Source organism: Alosa pseudoharengus, unplaced genomic scaffold (genome assembly GCF_046254945.1).
Source record: "Alosa pseudoharengus isolate Yale_2024_CS ecotype anadromous, Long Island Sound unplaced genomic scaffold, YU_APseudo_1.1 YU_APseudo_1.1_scf_20, whole genome shotgun sequence".
NCBI lineage: Eukaryota > Metazoa > Chordata > Actinopteri > Clupeiformes > Clupeidae > Alosa > Alosa pseudoharengus.
This window is the reverse complement of record NW_027468664.1, coordinates 32998250-33022518: the sequence shown is the minus strand read 5'-3', so window position 1 is coordinate 33022518 and position 24269 is coordinate 32998250. Positions and strand designations below refer to the sequence as shown.

Genomic DNA, 24269 nt, shown 5'->3' with positions numbered 1-24269 from the left:
TGAATTTTATTGAATGCTACCTCTGACTAAGAATGCATTACTTTGCACTTGTATAGTCTTTTATTTTGGAATCTTAAGAGCAATAAACATATATATTGCAATGTTAAAGAATTCATGTTTTTTAATTCAGATATGTAAATAAACATGTATAAGTTGCTAATAGTCAATTAATGGGGAGATAATCGATAATCGAATCGAATCAAAATCGAATCAGACTGAAAAAATGAATCGTTAGATTAATCAATGCATCGAAAAAATAATCGCTAGATTAATCGTTTAAAAAATAATCGTTTATCCCAGCCCTAGGTATGCTACAAGATGTGCAGGTGTTGAGGCTTTGGTCTAAGCATTTCTTTTTAGTGTGTAAGCAATGGGCAAAAACTGTCAAATGAATAGAGGCGTCCATCCATCACACTCTCCAGGTTTCTGTAATATCCCCTATATGGTAAAGATGTTACTAAGTGCAACACTAGGGGGAGCTGTTACACTTTGAGGACATCAGTCCACTGTAGTGTGGTTGATGATATAAGACTTAAGGTAAAATCTACCATTGTTACATTTACCCTCAGACACAACTTTGTTTATGGGCTGCTAAGGTTTCTATTTCTGTTCCTGTTTCAGACGAATCTTGCCCTGATGGAAAGGTGTACCAGGAATGTCGTCAAACACCGGAAGACTACTGTTCTGGAAGGTGTGTGTGTGTGTGTGTGTGTGAGAGAGAAAGAGAGAGAGAGAGAGAGAGAGAGAGAAAGAGAGTTTATCAAAGCTGAGGTGAAAGAATGACAGACTCATTATCAAACCAAAGTGGGAAAGAATGACAAAATGCAAGAGTGAGAGAGAGAACAGGTGTCCGAAAGTGAATCTTGTTGTGTATAAATGTGTTCCCTTTCGGGAAGACAAAAGAGACAAGAGATTTTTAGGCACCAGGGTGATTTTGTGTGTGTGTGTCTGTCTGTCTGTGTGTGTGTGTGTGTTTCTGTCTGTCTGTCTGTCTGTCTGTCTGTCTGTCTGTCTGTGTGTGTGTCTGTGTGTGTGTGTGTGTTTCCCAGTCTCCGTGTACCTGGCCCTGTTCTGGAGGGGGAGATGATGTCTGCCTGCTTCTGTCCAGAGCATCAGTTAAAAGCTGGAAAGTATAGTGACGTGTGTGTGGGCATCTGCACTGGTGAGTTAGTACACACACACACACACACACACACACACACACAGCCTGATTTACTTAAATAAAGTGTACATATTTGTGTGTGCCATATTGCAGCTTGTCACAACTGAACAATGAACATTTCTTGAAAATGGTCCGAAATCGTAATCTGTACTGTCGCTACAAAGCTGAAAACAATTGGTTTTACCTAGCTCCAGTTGCTGCAGCCAACAGCTGAAGCAGCCAGGCAGCTACAGCGTAATCTAGGGGCATGAACATGGGGGCTCATGAACTTGAACAATTGTTTTCAGGTTTTTCTTTTTGTACCAACAGTGCTTGGTGACCTTGAGAAACAGAGATGTATCTGAAAAACCCCTTTAATAGAATAATTAATCCCTTTTAATTCCCTTTAATCCCTTTAGTAAACCAGGCCCAGTTAATCACTCTTCTCTTTTCTTTCCTTCTCTCAGACTGCCAAGGCCCTTATGGGGAACCCAAGCAGGTAATTCCTCAGGCCACACACACACACACGCACGCACACACACACACACACACACACACACAACCTTAATTCTGTATTTTATATATATAATACCGGTACTTAGCCATAAATCAATTAAATTCAGATAAATTAAATTCAATGTAATTCAATTGAATTCATATAAAATATAAATTATGTATTATACACGCATGAATAGACTCATTTTGGGGGACCAGTAGGAACGCAAAACTAAAAGTATTGTGAGGGAACGCAAAACTATTGCATAGGAATGCAAAACTATTGCGAAGGAACGCGAAACCATTGCGAGGGAACGCAATAGTTTACCAACGTGTACTTTTTTTACCAACAACTTTTCTCCCGAATATGGGTGCTGATCTTCAGCCTGAATCGTCAGGTTGCTAGCAGTGGAACGTAGCAGAGGGACGACAATGTAATAAGGTAAAATCTGAATCTTTCCATGTCACCGAATCAGGGGAGCAATGAGCTTGTTTAACTGCAATAAGATGGTCCTATAACGGGGTGATATGAGACAGTGACACTCGAAGTGCGTTCTTTCGCTTCTGCGAAGGTAACAGTCGAAAGTGGCACACAGTATATGAACATGGGGGGCATAGTATAAGTAAATATACTCTTTTGATCCCGTGAGGGAAATTTGGTCTCTGCATTTATCCCAATTCGTGAATTAGTGAAACACACTCAGCACACAGTGAACACACAGTGAGGTGAAGCACACACTAATCCCGGCGCAGTGAGCTGCCTGCTACAACAGCGGCGCTCGGGGAGCAGTGAGAGGTTAGGTGCCTTGCTCGGGGTTCGAACCGGCAACCCTCCAGTTACAAGTCCGAAGCGCTAACCAGTAGGCCACAGCTGCCCCGTAAATAAAAACATATTCCTATTTCGCCCAGGGCGCAGGATTGCCTTCCGCCGGCCCTGAGTGCAACTGCAGCTCTATATGGGTCGTGACTTTTCCATGCTGCGATATCTGGCTTGTCTCTATTGAAGTTGTGTCTCGTGTGTTTACAGCATGGGTTCCCAAAGTGGGGGTCGGGACCCCCCGGGGGGTCGCGGGACGCCAAGGGGTGGGTCACAGACAGACAGACGCACACACAAAATCACCCTGGTGCCTAAAAATCTCTTGGTTCTTTTGTCTTCCCGAAAGGGAACACATTTATACACAACAAGATTCACTTTCGGACACCTGTTCTCTCTCTCACTCTTGCATTTTGTCATTCTTTCCCACTTTGGTTTGATAATGAGTCTGTCATTCTTTCACCTCAGCTTTGATAAACTCTCTTTCTCTCTCTCTCTCTCTCTCTCTTTCTCTCTCACACACACACACACACACACCTTCCAGAACAGTAGCTGGATTTTAATTCCAAGACGCTTGCAGAGTTCTGGATTTCAGTCGAGAGGGAATATCCACAGCTATTCAAGGCCGTACTGACGCCGTTTGGCTCCATATACCTGTGCGAAAAGACTTTCTCTGCATTGACATATATTAAAAACAAATACAGATCGCATCTAAATGTGGAGGATGATCTCCATGTGGCCGTCTCCACAATTAAACCAAGAATGGACTTGCTGTGTTCCGCGCATAGGGCGCATCCATCTCATAATATGAGATTAACGCTGAAACATAGTTGCCAAAATGTAAATTTGCGCAGCAACAATGTACATATGTTTACAACAGTTTGTAGATATTACCCTGACTGGGATATTATTCTGTTAAAATGGAAATTAAAGTAATGTTTAGGTTAAGTTTGCACGACAGCAATAATGTGCACTCATGTTACATGGATATAATTTTTTGACTAAGGTATTCTGCTTTTATCATATAGCAAATTTCTATATGTAAAATCATAACAGGCTGCTCTGTTCTTTTGTGTTGTCGTTAAGCCCGTGTTTGGATAAGCTGTATGGCCAGTGCGCACATTTTATTTTATTTTTTGAGTCACATCCAGGGATAGTGGGGGTCGCCAGTCTCTGGCACGGTTATTTTGGGGGTCGCGGGTTGAAAAGTTTGGGAACCCCTGGTTTACAGCATTGACATGTCCCTGTGTGCGGATAGGGTAGAGGCTTTTTTACTGTTTAGTCTGTGCATCGGTGCAGCCTAGGCCTGCGAGATGCGAATTATAGTGATTGCTGTTGTAGCGGCAAGCTTATGCTCCTGTTTCTAAATAGGCACAGTGCAGATTAGACCTACTTGCTATGTCGCTTGATTTTCTGTAATAAATGCAGCAAACCCAGACCAGTTGTACCATCAGTTTCCCTTTTAAAACGAAACAGTGTAGCGTTAGAGGGAGAGTGCCTGCAGGCTATTTAATTTGCAGCATATAGGGCATGACAGACGAGCTCCCATTGTGAGCGCACACTACGGACCAGCGGCATCTTTAGCATTTTTTATTATTATTTTCCCCACCAATCAGTACAAATAAGCATCGTTAAATACAACAATTCAGCAAGATAGATTTGGCCAAAAGTGGGCCCCTTTTACGGTCGTGGACCTGGAACGACCGCCCCCTCTAGCCCCACCGCCGCTCTGCTTATGCTACACACACACACACACACACACACACAAGGGATCTCAAAGTACCTATATAGCTATTTAATCACATTCTCCCACATCTCCTCCAGCCTGGTGACACCTGGGAGTCCGGCTGTAAGATCTGTACCTGTGATAACCGGACCAGAACCACCGAGTGCCAGGACCGGCCCACTCTCCCTGCCCCCCTCTGCAGTCCAGACTCCATGCTGGTGACAGACTGCTGTGGAGTCCAGACCTGCAGTAAAGAACCTATAATTAACACATTATTAACACATTATTAACATAACACATCATGACCATTTAAATACATTATTAACAGATTATAACACATCATGACACATTATCACTTTCTATTCTTCTATCTTTCTTTTAGATATACAGTAGTCTCTAATTACTCTTTATTTTTCTACTGTATATTATTTCTATTTAACTTTGTGAATTTGAGCTGCTGGCTCTGAGTCAAGACAATGAATTGCTAGTATTAGCTGTGACATTTCTATCAAGTACTGTATATGACAATAAACCTATTACTATAACAAGCACTAACACACCAACTATACTTACAATGCACTCAGTGTACTAAATATATCAAACAGTAATTTCTCTGAATGTTAGGACTTTATATAGGGTGGGCCAGAAGCAAAGATATGTAGAGATGAATCAATAAATTAATATTCTTCATAGTAATTAATAATATAATATTAATCAAAATGCACTAATAGTATATTTAACAACAAATGGTGTCTCATATAAAATGATTATGGCATATCTCTTTTATCATTGTATTAATTCCCCTATTTATTATGGTAATTTGATTATTTGATAATTTTCCATTTACATTTTTTTACAGGTAATGTATTTATTTATACTAATTTTATTTATATGTATTTATTTATACAAATTATAAATACATTTATACAAATTTATTTATTTAATTGTTTTCATTTATATATATTTTTACCCCGTTCAGAGTTGCCTCACAACTGTGTTCACCGCCAGGATGCTGGAGTCATCTGCTCAGGTACCTCACACACATACTTTGTTGTACTCGGAAGTTGTAATTCCCAAGTTATGGTTATGTTTGTTTATGTTTATTAGTGGTTCAGTCATAGTAAGTAGTTATACATCGCATGACTAGTGATGATCTGTTCTTTGCCTCACAGATGGGCCTACTACTACTCAGAGTAAGTACACTTCTCTTGTCATTGCGATTTCCAATATGAAAACCTTTGACCTTATCAAAGATCCTTGCACCTCTTGCTCAACCCTCAGCTTCAACCCTCTCAGGTGATATGCTTTACTACAGCTACCCAGGAACATTTCATGTAACATTTTGCCTGATTTTGTTGTTTTTTTGTAAACAAAGCAGCCAGGCAACTACAGCGCTACACTCTGGGGGCATGAACATGGGCGCTCATGAACACGCCTCAAGAGTGTAGCACCGTAGCTGCCTGGAAGCTCCAACTATTGGCTGCAGCAACTTGAGCTTGGTAAAACCGATTGATCTCGTTTTTCCATACCGACCTCGAGAAACTGAGATCTATGTGAAAAATCACCGGATTTCTCCTTTCAGCCGGAATTGTGTGTGTAGAGCCAGACACGTTGCTAGGTAACAGCCCCAGAAGAAAGCTGAGTTACAACATTGACTGTAAAAACAGTTATTTTTTACACAAGATTATCCCTCTAGAGAACTTCTCTATGTTACAGAGGCACTTTTAATTAGGGGCCAAGCAGCGAAGCTGCATGGGCACCCATTGTGTTTCTACCATTTCTTCTTCTTATTATTATTATTACTAGTGCAGTGCCCGTTCAAACATGCTATTCCTGTAGCCCAATTACATGCCTGCAGGTAGGCCTGCTTTCAAAATAGAATAGGGAAAAACATAATTCCAGGTAAGCATTCAATAATGAATAGGCCTACAGATATTATAATAATATAATAAATGTGAAGTGAGCAGAATTTAAGCATGGCTACATGTGACATTTTTTACAAATCAAAATTACATAATCCTAACAGCTGTTTTGAGTCAAGGCTATATGCTTAGCCTATTGAATAACTTGATGATAGAGAAAACAAACCATTTTGTGGAATGATGCATCATATGAAATTTGCAACGGTGTGACTCAAAAACAGTCTCTGGTGGCCTATAAGTGACATCACACTCTGTCTGCCACTCGTTGCTTGTCGCTTATGCTTTGCATGTGTGGCATTCTGAGACGTTCTTTAATTCGGGACCATTTTTGCTCGTTTCAATATAGGACCTTGCAGTTGGAATTGTCGTTTGCTTATTCAAAGTCTAAAGACAGTCCAAAGTAGCCTGGGCCCACTTCCCCAAAAGCATCTTAAGCCTAAGAGCGTCGTAAAGTCCCTCTTACGAACGTCTTAAGATTTGCCGACTGTTTCCCGAAACCATCGTAGCTTAAGAGCGTCGTGAAAACACTCGTAGATCTACGAGTGCTCCAGAGTACTCGTTACCGGCTAAGAGCGTCTTAACAGTACTTCTCACTGAGGTCACCAAAAGGGCATACAGAGGAATTACAACTTAGAATACATAATCCAACTTACGTTCCCATTCTTTATTGTGTTTACCTGTGATGAATCAGATTTTAGCGTGCAAAATAGCCTACATTTAATGGTCATAATAATGTGATGAAAAGCGGACAAAAATGCAATCAAGTTATGAAACGAGACGTTGCCAGAATAGTTTGACATTATCTTTGCTAAGTGAATATTTTATTAGGCCTATGAGGTAAAAAGCAGAGAAAGCAACATGTGGTTTAGTCTGTAGCCTACTGCATCAAAATCTAAGCCTACACATTTCCTCTCTTTCTTACTCGACTTCTTTCTTATCTTCAAACGTGTTCTTAAGTGACACCGCGAAAAATTATTGCATGGTGCAACAATCTAATCTTAAAATAATTACAATTATTTATGTCTCTGTGTGGTATATAACCTACTTGGGATGCTTACATGCAGATGTCAATGTTTCTATTTTCGTATTGATGTGAATGAATGTGTAGATCCGAAGTTTAAATGGTTTAAATGGCCTATAACTGTGACGTGCAGTCACCTGACATCACCGTCAAATCAGAGGATATTTCAGAACTATTAACGTGGACAGCTCCCCTTAAGAGCATCTTAAGAGCAGTGCACGCGCGTTCACGCTACGAGCATGTTCGGGAAACAGTCGGAAAAAACAAACGAACGATCGTAAGATGAATCGTAGAAAACCCTCTTAAGAGCGTGTCTCCGTCATTATCGGGGAAGTGGGCCCTGGGCTATTCATATGTGACATCACACTCTGTCTGCCACTCGTTGCTTGTCGCTGGTTATGCTTTGCATGTGTGGCATTCTGAGACGTTCTTTAATTCGGGACCATTATCGCTCATTTCAATTTAAGACCTTGCAGTTGAAAATGTCGTTTGCTTATTCAAAGTTTAAAGACAGTCCAAAGTAGCCTGGGCTATTCGAAGTGTCCGTTTATTGCACATCATTTTTTACGTCATTTTGAAGAGCCACTATACCTGTGTGTCTTGGCGTGTTGTTGCAAAATCCGCGGAGTTCACTTTATTGTTGAGGTCAGTCATGTTAAGTTTTTAACCGTGTAACCTACACTGATCCAGCTCTGCCAAAGCCCTGCTTCTATCCTCACTGGTAGCTTACAGTACAGTGGTGTGTGGGAGGGGGAGTGGCTAGCGGCGAAAGCCAATGTGCTTCTTTTACCGATATATTTACCGATATCTTTTGCATTTCTTATTCAAACTACGTCAAATTTGGCACTGCACTTACTCACACTTTGAAACCAGTCTGACAAACGGTCAGCGAGATATGCGTGCCACAGACACACAGATAGACAGACACACAGACGCTTCTTGCTTTATAGATAGATTATTATGCATCATCTTTCATCTGGCATTGTATGGCAGGCCATTGAACCTTCTGATTCAGGACAGTCCCATGATTCTTTTTACCAAGTTTAATGCAGCATCTTGAACGCTATAGCGCCACCAGCAGGTCAAATTTGGATGTGCGTTCACACATGTAACTTTTGACTCGTATGCCCCATTTTCAAAAAAAATAGATATCATTGGAATCCTTGGACCAGGCAGAGTTCAAGGCACCCTATGATGTCAATTTCCGCCATATTGGTCACAGGTCACAAATGTTTTCACAGGTCACAAATGTTCAATCTTCACGAACCTTGGCACAGATGATCTTCAGCCCAAGACACATATAATGATTATACAGTTTTTTTTTTCATTTTCAAAAGCATTCGGCCAGCCATAGCCAATTGAAGTCAGCGGCAAAGCCAACAAACAGGAAGTGGACTCATATCTTTGCAACGCTTTATTGTATCAAAACCAAACTTTTGTGAGGAGTTTTGTGACCTTTAAGTGTTAAGAACTTTGTTCTCTAGTGCTGCAATTAGCAAAGATGCAGCTTTGGTTGTAACTGTTGATATGTTGTTTGGATTTAAAACTTACTAGCTGTGTCATATAGGGCTCTCTCGGAAAAACAAAAACATTTTCAAAGGTGAAAAACTCAAGCCTCAGAAATATTTCTTTATGAAGACATTCTCAAAAGCGCCCGTCTCAGCCAATCAGCTGCAAAGCCTGCAAACAGGAAGTGGCCTTATATCTCAGCAGTATCTTTAGTTCCTTGACATGAAACCTGCTGTGAGTGCGCCCCATAATCATGTAGAACCAGACGGAAATTCTGAATAGAACTTAGTATGGCTACGTAAGGCTACGCTTTTGATGTATCAGTTTCCACATATTGTTGAGATATTGCTAAATCATTTCAATTTGACTTTGACAATTCCCCTTTGTCTTGTGAGTTGCATTCTCATAGCCTTTTTGAAGCAGACAGAAGCTGATGAACCGTAATCATCTGTCATATTCTCCCTCTTCAGAGGCAGACATTGCCTTCCTGCTGGACGGCTCTGGGAGCGTGCAGCCATACCAGTTCTTGATCATGAAATCGTTTGTGAAAGATGTTACCAGAATGCTCCTGAATTCTAAAACCTTAGTGAGTCTTTAGCTCTATTAGTCACTCAATAGCTTTAAATAAACTATGAATTAATTGTCCAGATATCAAGTACATTTCCAGCACATGTAAAGTTATCTGCTGAGAATTTCTCATTTTGTTTCCGCAGTTCGCCTTTGCACAGTACTCCAACAGTGCCATCATCCATGTGGACTTTGATCATTTTCAGAGAACAGGATGGGAAAATCAGGTGGACAGTATCACACAGACAGCAGGAGGCACATATACCGCAAGAGCTATCCACACAGTTGTGTAAGTCTTAATGAAGACCTATGCAATTTTACCTCTCACCTGTGTCTATCAGGCTCCTAAGACTTTCATCTCAAACCTTTACCACTTTTTCTCTAATTATCTCTAATCTTTTCTCATAGAAACTGTACAAAAAATCACCTTTGTTGGGATTTTATAACTCATTTATCTTATTTATGACTTAGTGGTATTTATCATGAAGTTATACTCATTTACACAGGAATGATTTATTTGAATCTTCTGCTGGAGCGAGACCTGATGCCAAACGGATCCTAATTGTCATCACAGATGGGCAATCCTCGGATTCTCAAGAATATCCCAGTGTCACAGCGCTGGCTGATGGGAAAAATATTACTAGATATGCTATTGGGGTATGAGGTGCTACCCAATATGTGCACATTCACATTTATTTATTCAGTTGATGCATTTAATTACAGCACCTTACACTAGGGTTAATTAGGTAGTCTTTAATTAAAAATGTGCATAGGTTAAGGAGAAAAGCCTTAAGATATTAAGATATACTTTAATTACCCCCCTAAATTGTCCTAAATTACCCCCTTAATCACAACAAATAAAGGGAACCCCTGACTTGAAACCTTAAATGTAAGATTAAGGGGTTTCACACTCACACCTTAAAATGGCATTTTAAGGTCAAATTAAGCCTGTTTTACAAATTAAGGGCCGCTTAATAGAAATGAAGTGGTTTTGGTATATTTTCAGGGGTAATTTAAGGTAAATTTGAGTACATCGTGTTTGGTTGTGATAAAGCACAAACACACACACACACATACATTTTCATCAGTATTTTGCTCCCTTTCCATGACTACATGATTCCGATGTTATTTGCACAATAATAATTCTCTTCCTTATATGATAGGTTGGTGATGCCTTTAGGGCTTCAGCCACACAGGAGGACCTCAGGAGCATCTCGTCTTCTCCAGCATCAGACCACATGTTTCATGTGAGCAGTTTTGATGTGCTGGATACAATTGGCAGCACACTGAAAGCTAACATTGGTGCCATAGAAGGTACAGACACATTTGCAATCATCAGCTACTGTTACAAATACACTTTGCTCCATCCGAGAGGGAATCAAAGTTCTGCCTGTAAGCTTCTGGCACAAGCGAGTAAATGTGCAACACCGCTTGCTTTACTTTATCACAATCCGCAGCATCTTCTAAAGATAAAGAGGAATAGGCCTGCTGGGCCGTGCCTTGGAATATGCTTTGTAACGCCATTGACCACACTTTGCAAAATGTGCAAAAAACGTATCCACTTCCTTCTTGTTAAAAGGAGGAACAAGCCTAATATTCCGTGTGACATCGAAATGAGTGACAGGGATATTAACACCAGATTCGCGAGCTTTGATCTCTAATTCTTTAAACTGAATAGCCTGGGTCATCTCCAAGTCTTTCATTCTTAACTCATGCTCTCAGCGCTCACGCTCGCGTACTGCTAGTCTATCAGCCTCTAGTTGCGATTTCTCATGTTCCCAAGCTATCTCCTTTTCACAAAGCTCTAGACGCTTCCATTCTAAAGCACTCTTAGTAGGTGTAGGATCAGAAAGGGGAACAGATTTACCCGGAGTCGGCCGAGAAGGGCTTTCAGGACTTCCTTTATCCAGCACTCCAAGTTCACGCAAGTCAGCCACCAGCTTATTGAAGAGTTCCCCTTAGAAGCCAAACCACGTACTTCCAGCTTATAGTGGCCGGCGATACGGACAAGAACATCGCGCGTACTAGATAACAAAGCATCCACAGAAGGAGCCTGAACAAACGCTTCAAGGTCAAACATAATATAAGGTGACAATTAAACAAACTCAATCAGTGAGGGGGGGGGGGGATACCAAAAAAAACTACTTACTCTATGGCACACTCCAGACAGGACCGTCGCCCACAGGCACGCACCCTATCTACACGGCGGAAAGACGCCAAAAACGACCCATTACCGGAAAAATCGGAATATTATTAATAAGTCAAGGAAATTGGTTCAAAGACCCGAATTCGAGCCCCCATTATTATGTTACGAGACCATACAATTGATGAGATGGCTCAACATAACATAACAAAGGCCAGAGAGAAGTGACGGTTTAAGGGTATTTAATTGTAACAAATAACCAGTAATAATAATTCTTAACAGTGCGTTGTTTAACAAAGATGAATAAGGCGAAAAGGAAAACAAAAGAACAAGGTTGAAGCTAAAGTGTAACAAAACAGAAAACAAACCCTGTGACTGCTTGACTCAAAAGAAAACCATGGTCTGCTGACTCCCGACTGTAAACAAAAGACAATACAGTTGTGTGAGTCTTCTCGAGTCTTCTACACTCCCTGGGCCTGCTACTAAAAATGTGCAATAACCCGCCACCCAAACACCACCCGCTCAAATAAGTAGAAATAAAGGGTAAGTGTTTTGCTGACAGCCTGTGTACGTGAGTGCTAACTTAACGAGAGTACGATTCAAACAAAGGAAAAATGGCGAGGCGACGACGCAGTGCCACACTGCCAGCAGTTCAGCTCTGAGAGAGGCGAGAACGAGGAACGAAAAGGGAGAGGGCCTCCTTCTAGGACGAGGCTGTCTTATATAGGCCCTGCCCTGCCCCGCAATCGGCCCACACTCAGAGAGACAAGACAACCCACGCGCCACAGCGCAAACAGGCAACGCACAATATTAATACTAGCAGCATCTAATAAACCCCGAAAGAAGGGGTTATTGACCCTTGACCCTGACTACGTTATCAACATTTGTGTGACACCCTTTGTGTGATGTGCTACCCCATTCATTCAGACCAGAGGGTTGGCTACCGGCTCACCCTGTAAGATACTGAAAGGACATGGGTATTTATTTGTTTCACTTTTGAAAGAAAAACCCATACTGTAGTTGTGGAAACGTTTTTTGATGATAAACAAGTGAAAAAATGAATTTAGCAACATAGACTCCCATTCATTTGGATCTCGCTCACGACCGCCACTCTTGCACAGTACAGTTTGCACTTGCGCCGCCACTCTTGCACAGTATGCTACAGTTTGCACGTCTCCCTCACGACCGCCGAATACGCTGAATAATAATAATAATATAATAATTGGCATTCTGTAAAACTCCTAATAGCCCAGGCTTTTATTTCCCCAAATCACCAAACTGCACCGGCTAGTATTAGAGACAGGCGTCTATATGAGACAGGCCTTTAATTACCTTAACACAAAAGTTTTCCTCTGCAAAGATGGAAAATATTATCAAACTAAATATTTCAAACACACTGAATGTCTACCCATATGACTAGGCTATCCGATGACAATTATGGATCATCATTGAGTGAGATAAGATCCCAATAGCGGGAATAGCCAGAACAGATGAAACACGTTTTAATCAAACATAATTTACAAAGAGATCGTATCACACTGAAAGTTCATATTTTGTCATTAGCAACCTAGCCTATATCTGTCCTCTGTCAAATACAATTGCATTATCAGCCCTGACCAAAACTGTTCAGGAATTATTTATGCAAAAGTGGAACGTGCGTAATGTTTCATTCTCCCTCCCTCCCTCATTCTCCTGTTTCACAAATGAAACAGCATGAGAGAGCATGAACCATACGAAGTCGGACATATAGGCATAGTTCATATTGAAAAAAGTTCATTCTAAAACCTTGCAACTGTGACTAGACATGGTCAATACTTTGCGTCAGCTTGCAACGATGTGCAACATCTAATTCACACCGCTGCAACTCCTTTCTGCAACGGTTTCGTCTCATTGCGAATCTTTGGTGTGAATTGAGCTTTAAACAGACGATCTGGGTTTTAGAAGATTAAATACAACCCGAAACTAAAAAACAGACCAGGCTTCTATTTGAGACCGGCCTTTAACCCAAACCTGTAGCCACATCAGGCGTTTAAAAGAGACAGGCGTGTATTTGGGACTCGGCTATTATTTGAAGTTTTACGGTATGTAAGTCGCGACACGACGAATAATAATAATAATAATAATATAATAATTAATATATGTAAGTCGCTTTGGATTAAAGCCTTTGTCAAATGAATAAGCATAAAGGGCTGTTCACAATATGAGCGATAACTGTAACGACATTAGTGTCCACATTGACCAACAATAAGCTTAGTCTCTCCTTATGTTGATGAATGTAATGTTTGAAATTTGGTGGATTCTGATTGGCTGTCAGCTTTTTATCGTTCTCAAAATCTCTCTTTTTTACTTTTTTGTCCAACTCGTTATTGTTCTTGTTCTTGTTGTGAACGGCCCTTAGGTATACAGTGTGTGACAGCCTGTGTGTGTGTGTGCAGGTTTGCGTCTAGTGAACGGAGTCAGGCGCTGCTCAGGCAGAGTGGAGGTGCTCCGTGAGGGAGAGTGGGGCACCGTGTGTGATGATGACTGGGACATAAAGGATGCTGAGGTCGTGTGCAGACAGCTGGGCTGTGGACCTCCTGAGGAGGCGGTCACCAACCCAAGGTACAACACCAGCGAGCCTCGTTTCGGACAGGGGTCTGGGCCAATCTGGATGGACGACGTAAAATGCACAGGGACAGAGCTGACTCTGACGAGCTGCCCCTTCGGTGCGTTGTGGAGTCATGAGGATGCTGGAGTTATCTGCATGGGTACGTCACACACAATTACAACTGCTTCTCTCAACAAACAACTGTAGAGTAGCGCAACTGCTAGCATACTGTAGCTAAAGTGCTGAACACAAGCACAGTCACTGGGGGGTGCTGTTTGCCAGTTCAAATCCCAGCTAGTCATTTGATGTTGTATAAGTATAAGTAAGTATATATACTCTTTTGATCCCGTGAGGGAAATTTGGTCTCTGCGCTCATCCCAATCCGTGAATTAGTGAGGTGAAGCACACACTAATCCCGGCGCAGTGAGCTGCCTGCAACAACAGCGGCGCTCGGGGAGCAGTGAGGGGTTAGGTGCCTTGCTCAAGGGCACTTCAGCCGTTTCTACTGGTCGGGGTTCGCACCGGCAACCCTCCGGTTACAAGTCCGAAGCGCTAACCAGTAGGCCACGGCTGCCCCAATGACAACCAATGTTAAATTATTTGTTTCCATACAGCGGTTGACACTATTTTTTATTTTTTTTTATGGTTGCTGTGCAGTTCAGATGGGGAAATGCCTCTTAAGTGAGAGGACGTGTAAGATCTTTGAAACGGGGAATCGTCCCTGTAATATGTTTGTTTACATTTTGAAGAATTGTCCCTGTGTTTGTTTACATTTTGCTACAGTGCTTTGTTTGTTTGTTCTTCGGTGTCTATATGTACTAGCTTGCCGGTAGCCTAAATAAAAATGAAAGGCATCATATGCAGGTTTTTGCTTCAGTAGTTTCAAAATCATTTTGATGGTAAACAAACTTGTAAATAGGGGGCGTTGTGTGTCCTCTGCAGCCCTTGCACAGCGGCTACGCAAACTTGCAACTTCTGGAGAATCACATACTGCTTTACCGCAATTGTGCAATAGTAATAATATTTTTATTAAAGAGAAAAAAATGGGAGAGCGCTGCAGTGGGTCATGAGTAAATAAAATGTTTCAGGTGCTCTTCAAGGGAAGTGGACAGATAGGATTGAAGAGAATGAAGGTAGATCCTGAGGCACTCTGCTGATAAAAAGTACGGTAACACTTTACTTGACGGGTGAGTTCATAACACATTCATAGCAGCTGTCATAAACTGCACATAAAGCATTCATGACTGTTTCATGAGACATGACTCAGCATTCATACCAAACCTTTCATGAATGTGGAAGACAGAATGACGGCAACTTGTCAAAATAAAAGTCCAACAATCGCAAAGCAGCATTGCCTTTTTTCTCTCCAGCTTTTGTAAATATTTCATGAATATCTTATGAAGTCTACATCGAATGTCACTTTACTATACAAGTTGTGAAGTATTCTTAATCACTGAGTTTAACACTGGGAGGTAAACTAGCCTACATTCAGCTGACCCGTATTTGTGTAACCTGGACATTCCCAGTAGCAAAAGATGAGAAATAATCTGAAAAGGTTACATCATAAAACAAATACATTTTTATGAAACAAAAATTATTTGCTTGACCATGTTCTGAGAGTCAATGCAGTTTACAACCTCTTTAACAGAGACTATATCCAATTGTATTTATTTTTTAATTTGTATGTATGTTTATGTGTGATATATGTTTATTAATTGCTGTAACACCATAATTTCCCTTTGGGGATGAATAAAGTAATCTATCTATCTATCTATCTATCTATGTTCTGTCACTTTGGCACTGGAGTAGCCCATTGACTCAGATGTGACGTGATCAGGTAAGAGGTTTGGAACAAAAACGGCAATGCTGCTTTGCGATTGTTGGACTTTTATTTTGACAAGTTGTCGTCGTTCTGTCTTCCATATTCATGAAAGGTTTGGTACGAATGTTGAGTCCTGTCTCATGAAACAGTCATGAATGCTTTATGTGCAGTTTATGACAGCTGCTATGAATGTGTTATGAACTCACCCGTCAAGTAAAGTGTTACCAAAAGTCCTTAATTGAGCGGACACTGACGCGTTTCGACTCAGAGTCTTTATCAAGGTGGTAAAGACAAAAACAACAGGTGTGCTTCTAAAAGGTAATTAAGCACGGTCATGTGACCAGGACATGAGTGGACAGACCAATACCAGGGAAGAGGAGCGTTAAAGGAACACACAGAAAAACAAACCCAAAAATATAACAACCAAGTGGTACTATTTTTATTAAATTGGGTAATATTACCTTGTCAGTCAATATGGCTCGTGGAAAATTATTAATTTATAAAATATTATAAATGTATCATGTTTAGGAGGAAGGGTGCAATTAATGACCATTGTGTAAAATAAACACATGCACGCATACGTGCACACACATGCATGCATGCACAGACACACACACACACACACACACAAACACACACACGTGAAAAAGTGCTTCAAAACCAGAATGTACACAAACATAGTGTACAGTGTGTACAAAGATTTCTCTTCAAGGTCATTTTTGTGATTGGCTCAATTCTCGCCCCCAGGTAACCACACCTGTGGACTGAAACTCACCTGGGTGAACCTGATGATCGGCTCCTGCTTCGCCTCTGCACAGCTGCCCACCTGTGAGGGACAGTGTGACTCAAGGTGAGTACGACACAGCGAGGTGGTAGAGTGTGTGTGTGTGTGTATGAGAGACAGAGAGGGAGAGAGAGAGTGTGTGTGTGTGTGTGACTGAGAGAGAGAGAGATGGGGAGGGAGAGAGAGAGTGTGTGTGTGTGACTGAGAGAGAGGGGGGGGGGAGTGTGTGTGTCCCACTCCAGGTGAGTATGAAGCACAGTGAGTTATCCTGTGTGTGTGTATATGAGTGCTTGTGTGTGTGTTTGTACTGTATGTGTGTGTGACTCTCGCTTCAGTATGACGCAAAGCAACGCACAGTCATCCTGTGTGAATGTGTGTGTGTATGTGTGTGTGTTCGTGCTCGGCTTCCGCTGTAGGTGAGTGTGACGCACAACCATAACTCTGCCGTTCGCAGGTGGCTGGTCAAGGACGGAGTCCTCCAGCTGGTCAGGTCTCAGTGTCAGGTGGCCACCTGGGAGGAACGTCTGCTCAACCTGACGTGTGACGCATACACTTCAACGCCGACGGCATTTCCCTACAGACACATCACTTCCTGCCTCTGTACCGCAGGCTAACCCACCATTAACCTGACTCCAATAAGATACATCACTTCCTGCCTCTGTACCACAGGGTAACCCACCATTAACCTGACTCCAACAAGACACATCACTTCCTGCCTCTGTACCGCAGGGTAACCCACTATTAACCTGGCTCCAATAAAAACCGGGCCAGACTATGAAACGGCTTATGACAGTGGTTAGCCTAGCTTGGCATAATTCACTGTAAGTGGGTTAGACCAGTTAGCCTGTATAGCTTCCTTTTTTCCCTTTTATCATAGGAAGACTAGTCAACCCACTTCCAGTGAATTATGCTAAGCTAGGCTAACGGCAGTGTATTCCTTTGAGCTCCGTCAAAGATGTAGTTTGTGATTCTAATCCAACACACTTTTTGTCAATTTAGCGAATTGATCCTCATGGCTCTTTTAGCTGTTTGTATACACTCAAAAACTCTATCTAGATATCTAGATAGAGTTCTAGAGGTCAGTTGGTGACCATTTCAACTCTCTTTAACAAATAATGAATATGTTATCTTAGCTTGCTGTTGGATCACCTTCTAGTGGAAACATGATATTCATCTTTATATTCTGGACCTATAGTAGTCATTGGTGTGATCAGTCATTTATACCTTTATGTAGATTCAAATTACATTTTTTCCCTAAGTGACATTCAGCACAGATGCTCCAGCTCTCGGTTGGGGTTTTTGTATGTGAGCAGTACTTCTCCTCAGCTCAGAAAGTAAACGTTAGCGATATTCATGATGAATGTAGCGCTGTAGTACACCTTTAATAAACATTGGCATAAACACAATGATCTTATGTTTGCTCATAATTTTAGTCACTGTTTATCTGAAATATCTCATATTTGTCAAACTTTTAGCTGGTTTTTATTCTTGATGGGACTTTGGTCTCCTCCATCATTGCCTTCATGGTGCTCGTGCTGGTTGTGGATAGGCTCGCCTGATAAAAAAAAAAAGATTTCCCAAGCTGTGACTGAGTGTTTGAATTTGCGTGTGTGTGTGTGTGTGCGTATGTGTAGGCGCGTATGCGTGTGTGTGCGCATGTGTGTGTGTGCATGTGTGTAGGCACGTATGCGTGTGTGTGCGCATGTGTGTGTGCGCGCATGTGTGTGTGTGTGTGTGCGCGCGCGCGCATGTGTATGTGTGCGTGTGTGTGTGTGTGTGTGTGTGTGTGTGCGTGTGTGTGTGTGCATGTGTGTAGGCGCGTGTGTGTGAGTGTGTTCGCGCATGTGTGTGTGCATGCGTGCGTGTGTGTGAAAAAAGAGATATAGAGAGAGACTTGGATAGCACACTGCCCAGTTTATCAGTTTGAGTAGGGTTGGATGTCCTAAAACATTAGTATTGACTTACGGATTAAACCATGCTCATGGAACAGTGAATGCTTTGAAATATCTGTGAAATAAGATAGATGTCACTACTGATAAAATTCCATGAATCATACAGTATTCTTACACTGGCCTTAGAAATCAACATTTTAGAGTAAACCAAGTAAGTAAAACATACAGTATACTTGTTTGTAGTAGTATATAATATGGTTATGGTTATATAATATGGTTATGGTTATAGCCTATAATATGGTTATGGTTATGGGATTTGGCAGACGCCTTTGTCCAAAGCGACACACAAATACAAAAACAACATAATATTTAAAATATAACAGGGAACAGATTAGAATGTTGGTCAAACTATAATAAGGAGAATAGCAATAATGAACAACAATGTCAATTCAATCAATAGCCTAATAAAATAAGCAATGAAAATTAGGGAAAAAAGCAATAATAAATTATAATGTCCATTCAATCAATAATATTAAAACAATGACATGGTAAGACTACATTAAGGAGAATATCATGAATGTGAAAATATGTAAAGATCTATGAAAAGGAGTTGAAATCGAGTTGCCTTCTGGCTCAGGGTAGTCGAGGGTGGCTCATGCTGTTGCCATATAGAGTCCAGTGTTCGTTTCTATGGTGTTTACTGCTTGGCTTGAATTCAGATTCAACGTATGGAAATACCTATAGGTAGGTAAAAAAAACCATTCAGAATGGGAGCATCATCTTTCATGGCCTTTTTGTTTGACATCTGTCAGAAATTAACACACACACAAACACACAAAATGCACAAACGCAAGCTCACACACAAATGCACAAACACAAGCTCACACACACACAAACGCACATATGCAAGTACACACAAGCATACGCACATACGCAAGCGCACGCACAGCAAGCCAAAACAATGGTCCTACCCTTTCACTGGCCGCAGGGTTGATACACGGAACTCTTCAAGTCTCCACGGCACACCGTATAATGACTCGGGTTTGACCTGTGCTCATGAAGTGCTCTCCATGTGTGTGTGTGTGCTCATGAAGTGCTCTCCGTGTGTGTGTGTGTGTGTGCTCATGAAGTGCTCTCCGTGTGTGTGTGTGTGCTCATGAAGTGCTCTCCGTGTGTGTGTGTGTGTGCTCATGAAGTGCTCTCCGTGTGTGTGTGTGTGTGTGCTCATGAAGTGCTCTCCATGGCAGTGAAGCAGCCAATAAAGACAATTATTCAGCTGATTAATGACCCGTCAAATATTTGGCAACTTCACAGAGTGGAAACAAGGAAATTCACAAAAGGCAGAATTTCCCCATTTTGTGTGTGTGTGTGTGTGTGTGTGTGTGTGAGAGAGAGAGAGAGAGACTTCTCCTCAGAGGTTGGCATCATAGCAACCGTTTGAAACACAGGTTGAGTCTAATAACCAGTCTAATAACCATTAACAGCATGCTGGCCCAACCAGAGACCCCGGTGTTTGTGTTTGAGTGTGTGTGTGTGTGTATATGTGTGTGCGTCCATCCAAAGGATAAACACGCTGTAATAACATCAGAACGGTCAGCGTGAAGCGGCTTTATGAGCTGAAGAATGTGTGTGTGAGTGAGGTGTGTGTGTGTGTTCACTAAATAATAATTAAAATGAATAATTAACAACGATAATAAAAATAATACAACCCCAAATCAGGTTGTGTAAAAAACAAAAATAAAAGTGTGTGTGTGAAGCCGGGAATTGAACCGACAACTTTCAGGCTACTGCACGCTAGCCCAGCTCCTTAACCACTAGACTACCACCGCCCCATACCGTGTATATGTATGCGTGCGTGCGTGTGTGTGTTGATGGTTGCTGCCCCATGAGGAGATGCATCATTAGCCTCATATCCATCATTCTTGAGACCTCATCCCCTCTCAACTCTCTCAGGGTGTGTGTGTGTGTGCAGGCGCGTGCGGTCCATATGGGCAGGTGGGGCAGTGAACTACCTGAAGCATCCTCCACAAAAAATAGTTCCTCAGTAAATCATTGCTCCAAGTCTATTTTAATAATGTGATTGTCACATTAACTATCTATAGTTTCTGCAGACATCGAAGACACAACATACATGTCATATGTGCATGTAAGTAATTAACTGGTACACTTAATAGGTTTATTCCACTGTATCAAAGAGTAAGGTTGTAGCAGCACAGCTGTTACATGTACACTGAAGACAATGAGGCCTTGACTGGAGCTAAGAATGGTTTGTATATCAAATCTATCATGACCAAATTTACCCCATCCAGCAGGTCTCAGGTCAGCTCTTTTCCTCTGATGAAAATGTAGGCAAATTGGCAAAGTTTTGTAAAAGCACTCAGTATTACAATGTAACAACTATATGTAGGTACCCACAAATACATAATGCAAGTACAATGATAGTACCTGATAGTACATGTTGTTACACAGGTTGTACCACTGTACCTAATTAGGTAGGTACACTGTAACAGCGACACATTAAAATAAAGTGTTACCGCTAACCTTCAAAGTTCATATTGATAAATTAGTGAGAAAGCTGAGAGTAAAGCTCGGCTTTTATGTTAGAAATAAATCCTGTTTTACTCTCCAAGCTAGGAGGAAACTGATCAGTGCCACTTTCCTACCAGTCTTGGACTATGGGGATGTTATTTATATGCATTCTGCATCTACCACACTGCACACACTTGAAACAGTCTACCATGGTGCACTACGGTTCATTACTAATGCCAAGTCACGCACTCATCATCACTGTCGCCTTTATGAGATGACTGGTTTTAGCTCTTTAGGTCTGCGTAGATGGTTCCACTGGCACATTTTTATTTATAAAGCTATTAACGGTGATTTACCCAGCTATCTTACTAGTCTGTTGAACTGGAATCATTCCATTTACAATCTCCGCTCCGTTAACACTCTGGCTTTAAATATCCCACGTATAACAACTGAATTTGGTAAGACTGCTTGTTATGCTGCTCCTTGGTGTTGGAATTTGCTCCAAAAAGTTTTGAAGCTTTCTGTTTTTATCCCACTTGAACATTTTAAACAATTACTTAAACGATCCAAATTTGAACAGTGCACATGTTTCCAATGACCCCTTTATGCCATTCTTAAATTGTTTTTACATGCACTGTAAATCTGTTTTGTCTGTTGTGTCACTGGCTTTTGTGTTTTTTTTGAACGGTGCAGACTTAATCAACTGATGGACTTCTGATCTACAATTTTAATCCACTTACATTTCTGACTGTGACATGATTTAAGCATACAGCAGTCCTGTAAAATATGTAATTTTAATGTAGCCCCAAATGATGGGCTATTAAAAAAAAGACTTTCTGTCCTACCACAATGTATGGTCACCGCACACTGTGTGTGTGTGTGTGTGTGTGTTAGGTTGATGGAGTGCGCACACAAACACACAACACAACTTATAACAATAACTTACAGTAACACTTTATAATAACTACACACAATTCATAATTTGATAAGCATTTGTATTAGTAAATGGTTTGCTCGTAATTTGTAAAGTATTACTCCTATTTCTCATCAATAAAGCATTTGTACTCACTGTTATAAATGGTTTATTAAGTATAAGTGGCCTACTGGTTAGGGCTTCGGACTTGTAACCGAAGGGTTGCCGGTTCGAACCCCGACCAGTAGGAACGGCTGAAGTGCCTTTGAGCAAGGCACCTAACCCCTCACTGCTCCCCGAGCACCGCTGTAGCAGGCAGCTCACTGCGCCGGGATTAGTGTGTTCTTCACCTCACTGTGTGTTTACTGTGTGCTGAGTGTGTTTCACTAATTCACGTATTGGGATAAATGCAGAGACCAAATTTCCCTCACGGGATCAAAAGAGTATATATACTTACTTATTATACTTAATGACTCTAAGATGTCCTATTGCATGGTGTGGCTTGAGTGTGGTTTGCTAATGGAAGTTTGGAGTTTGGAAGCTAATCTGGTGTGCGGACATTCTCTTTTGTTTCACCTTGAGCAATAATTGTGACCTCACTTGTTTGAAGAAGACATATCTGCTGAATTAATAAAGGTGCTGCCCCATAAGTCTTCACACGCAGGAAGACTTTACACACACAAACACACACATAATTTATCTGACCATGTGTGTTACGGTCCAATAGCCTTTTCCCAGCATCCTTGTTCCTGAAACATGATGAATCAGTCTACACACACACACAGACACCTGGGAACTCATAAAGATGTCAGGAGCATTGTTGCTTTATTCTCTCTTTCCATAGATTTGTGAGTTTGTGTGTAAGAAAAAGACAGACAGACACAGAGAGAAACAGAAAGAGAGAGAGAGAGAAAGTGTGTGTAAGAGAGAGAGGAAAAAAGAGAGTGTGTGTTTGTGTGCATGTGTGTGGCGTGAGAGGGAGAGGAAAAAGAGTGAGAGTGTGTGTTTGTGTGTAAGTGAGAGAGAGAGTGTGTGTGTGTAAGAGAGAGAGGAAAAAAGAGAGTTTGTGTGCATGTGTGTGGTGAGAGAGTGTGTGTGTGAGAGAGAGAGAGATTGAGTAGGGAGTGTGTATGTGTGTGTGAGGGAAAGAGAGATGGGGGGGGGGGGGGGGGGCGTGTTTGTGTGTGTGAAAGAGATTACGTAGTGTGTTTGCTTTTACAGCTGTGATGGTCGGATCAGTAATGGTCAAGTAGCCTTTTCACAGCGGTCTACCTGAGAATGTGGCAGCATCCTTGTTCCTGGAACATGAAGTAAGTTACACAAGTTTCACACACACACATGTAAGTTACACAAACACACACACATATATGTGTATATATTTGTATATACATATATATATATATTTGTATATATTTTGTTATGTGGAAGTACTGGTTTAAGTAAGAGTGTAGGTGTTAGATTGCTTCAAAAAAGGAGAGAAAATAATCTGATTAAATAACAGAGTAATCCAGGAGATCTATGAATACACTATCTAATCTAGGAATAAACCAGGAGATTATGAATAAACTATCTAATCTAGGAATAAACCAGGAGATCCATGAATAAACCATCTAATCTAGGAATAAACCAGGAGATCTATGAATATCTAATTTAGGAATAAACCAGCAGATCTATGAATATCTAATCTAGGAATAAACCAGGAGAGTTTATGACCACGGGCAAACATCTCCTATGTTACAGTTTTTCACAATTGCTGAAACATTAAATCCCACTTCTCTGAACCAAATGTTCAGTTGCCTGAACACATTTCTTGAATCGATCACTCTTTTGACAAAACCATACAGTTTTCACATATAAAACACAATTTGCAGATCTCATAGACTCTCTATGAACTCTAAACACATTCTCATGCAAGAAAACACATGTATCACTGTGAAGCACCTGTGATGCATAATGAAAACCGCAAGTGGCAAAAAGTTTCTAATGATATGACAACCAATATAAGCTAGTTCAGAGTATAAACAGGTTGCTGAACAGTGCAGTTTCATATTAACAATGGACAGTGTCAGAGAGGTTGAGGTATTACGTAGAGTGCGTTGTAGGCTGTAGACTGTAAAGTATTTCTCATTTACAGAACTGAAATGCTTGTCACCATTAAAACACATTTTTTTAAACTTCCCATCCTTTTCTCAAAACTGTAAACACAAACCCCCATTTTCATTACTTTATTTTACTGGATTTAGAGTAAATGTTGAATCCACTGAGTTATGAAATTTGACTGTACAGTAATGAACATTTCTCCTGGAGCTATATGTCCTACCCTGAACATTGCTTTCCATTTGTTGATGTAAAAATGTTTTGATGTAGTGTGTAATTGTGACAGTAGCGTGAGAAAGAGTAAGTA

The 24269-nt window shown here is 41.1% G+C and overlaps 1 protein-coding gene across 1 annotated transcript; it reads left to right on the top strand.

Annotated features, from left to right (window-relative positions):
* Positions 1–627: 627 nt before the first annotated feature.
* Positions 628–17884, top strand: LOC143136434 (uncharacterized). Its single transcript, XM_076297147.1, has 13 exons — positions 628–691; positions 1050–1162; positions 1609–1640; positions 4275–4425; positions 5156–5206; positions 5349–5369; positions 9099–9214; positions 9342–9484; positions 9702–9852; positions 10359–10509; positions 13774–14085; positions 16495–16597; positions 16986–17884. The coding sequence occupies exons 2-13, from the start codon at positions 1084–1086 to the stop codon at positions 17143–17145; spliced, it is 1470 nt and encodes a 489-aa protein (XP_076153262.1). The 5' UTR covers positions 628–691; positions 1050–1083; the 3' UTR covers positions 17146–17884.
* Positions 17885–24269: the final 6385 nt, after the last annotated feature.

Excerpts from the sequence above, each read along its gene's own strand:
- LOC143136434 (XM_076297147.1), top strand. The coding sequence starts at position 1,084 with ATGATGTCTGCCTGCTTCTGTCCAGAGCATCAGTTAAAAGCTGGAAAG. Across the intron at positions 4,426-5,155 it reads CTGTGGAGTCCAGACCTGCA|AGTTGCCTCACAACTGTGTT; the intron begins GTAAAGAACCTA and ends TACCCCGTTCAG. Across the intron at positions 14,086-16,494 it reads TGCTGGAGTTATCTGCATGG|GTAACCACACCTGTGGACTG; the intron begins GTACGTCACACA and ends TCTCGCCCCCAG.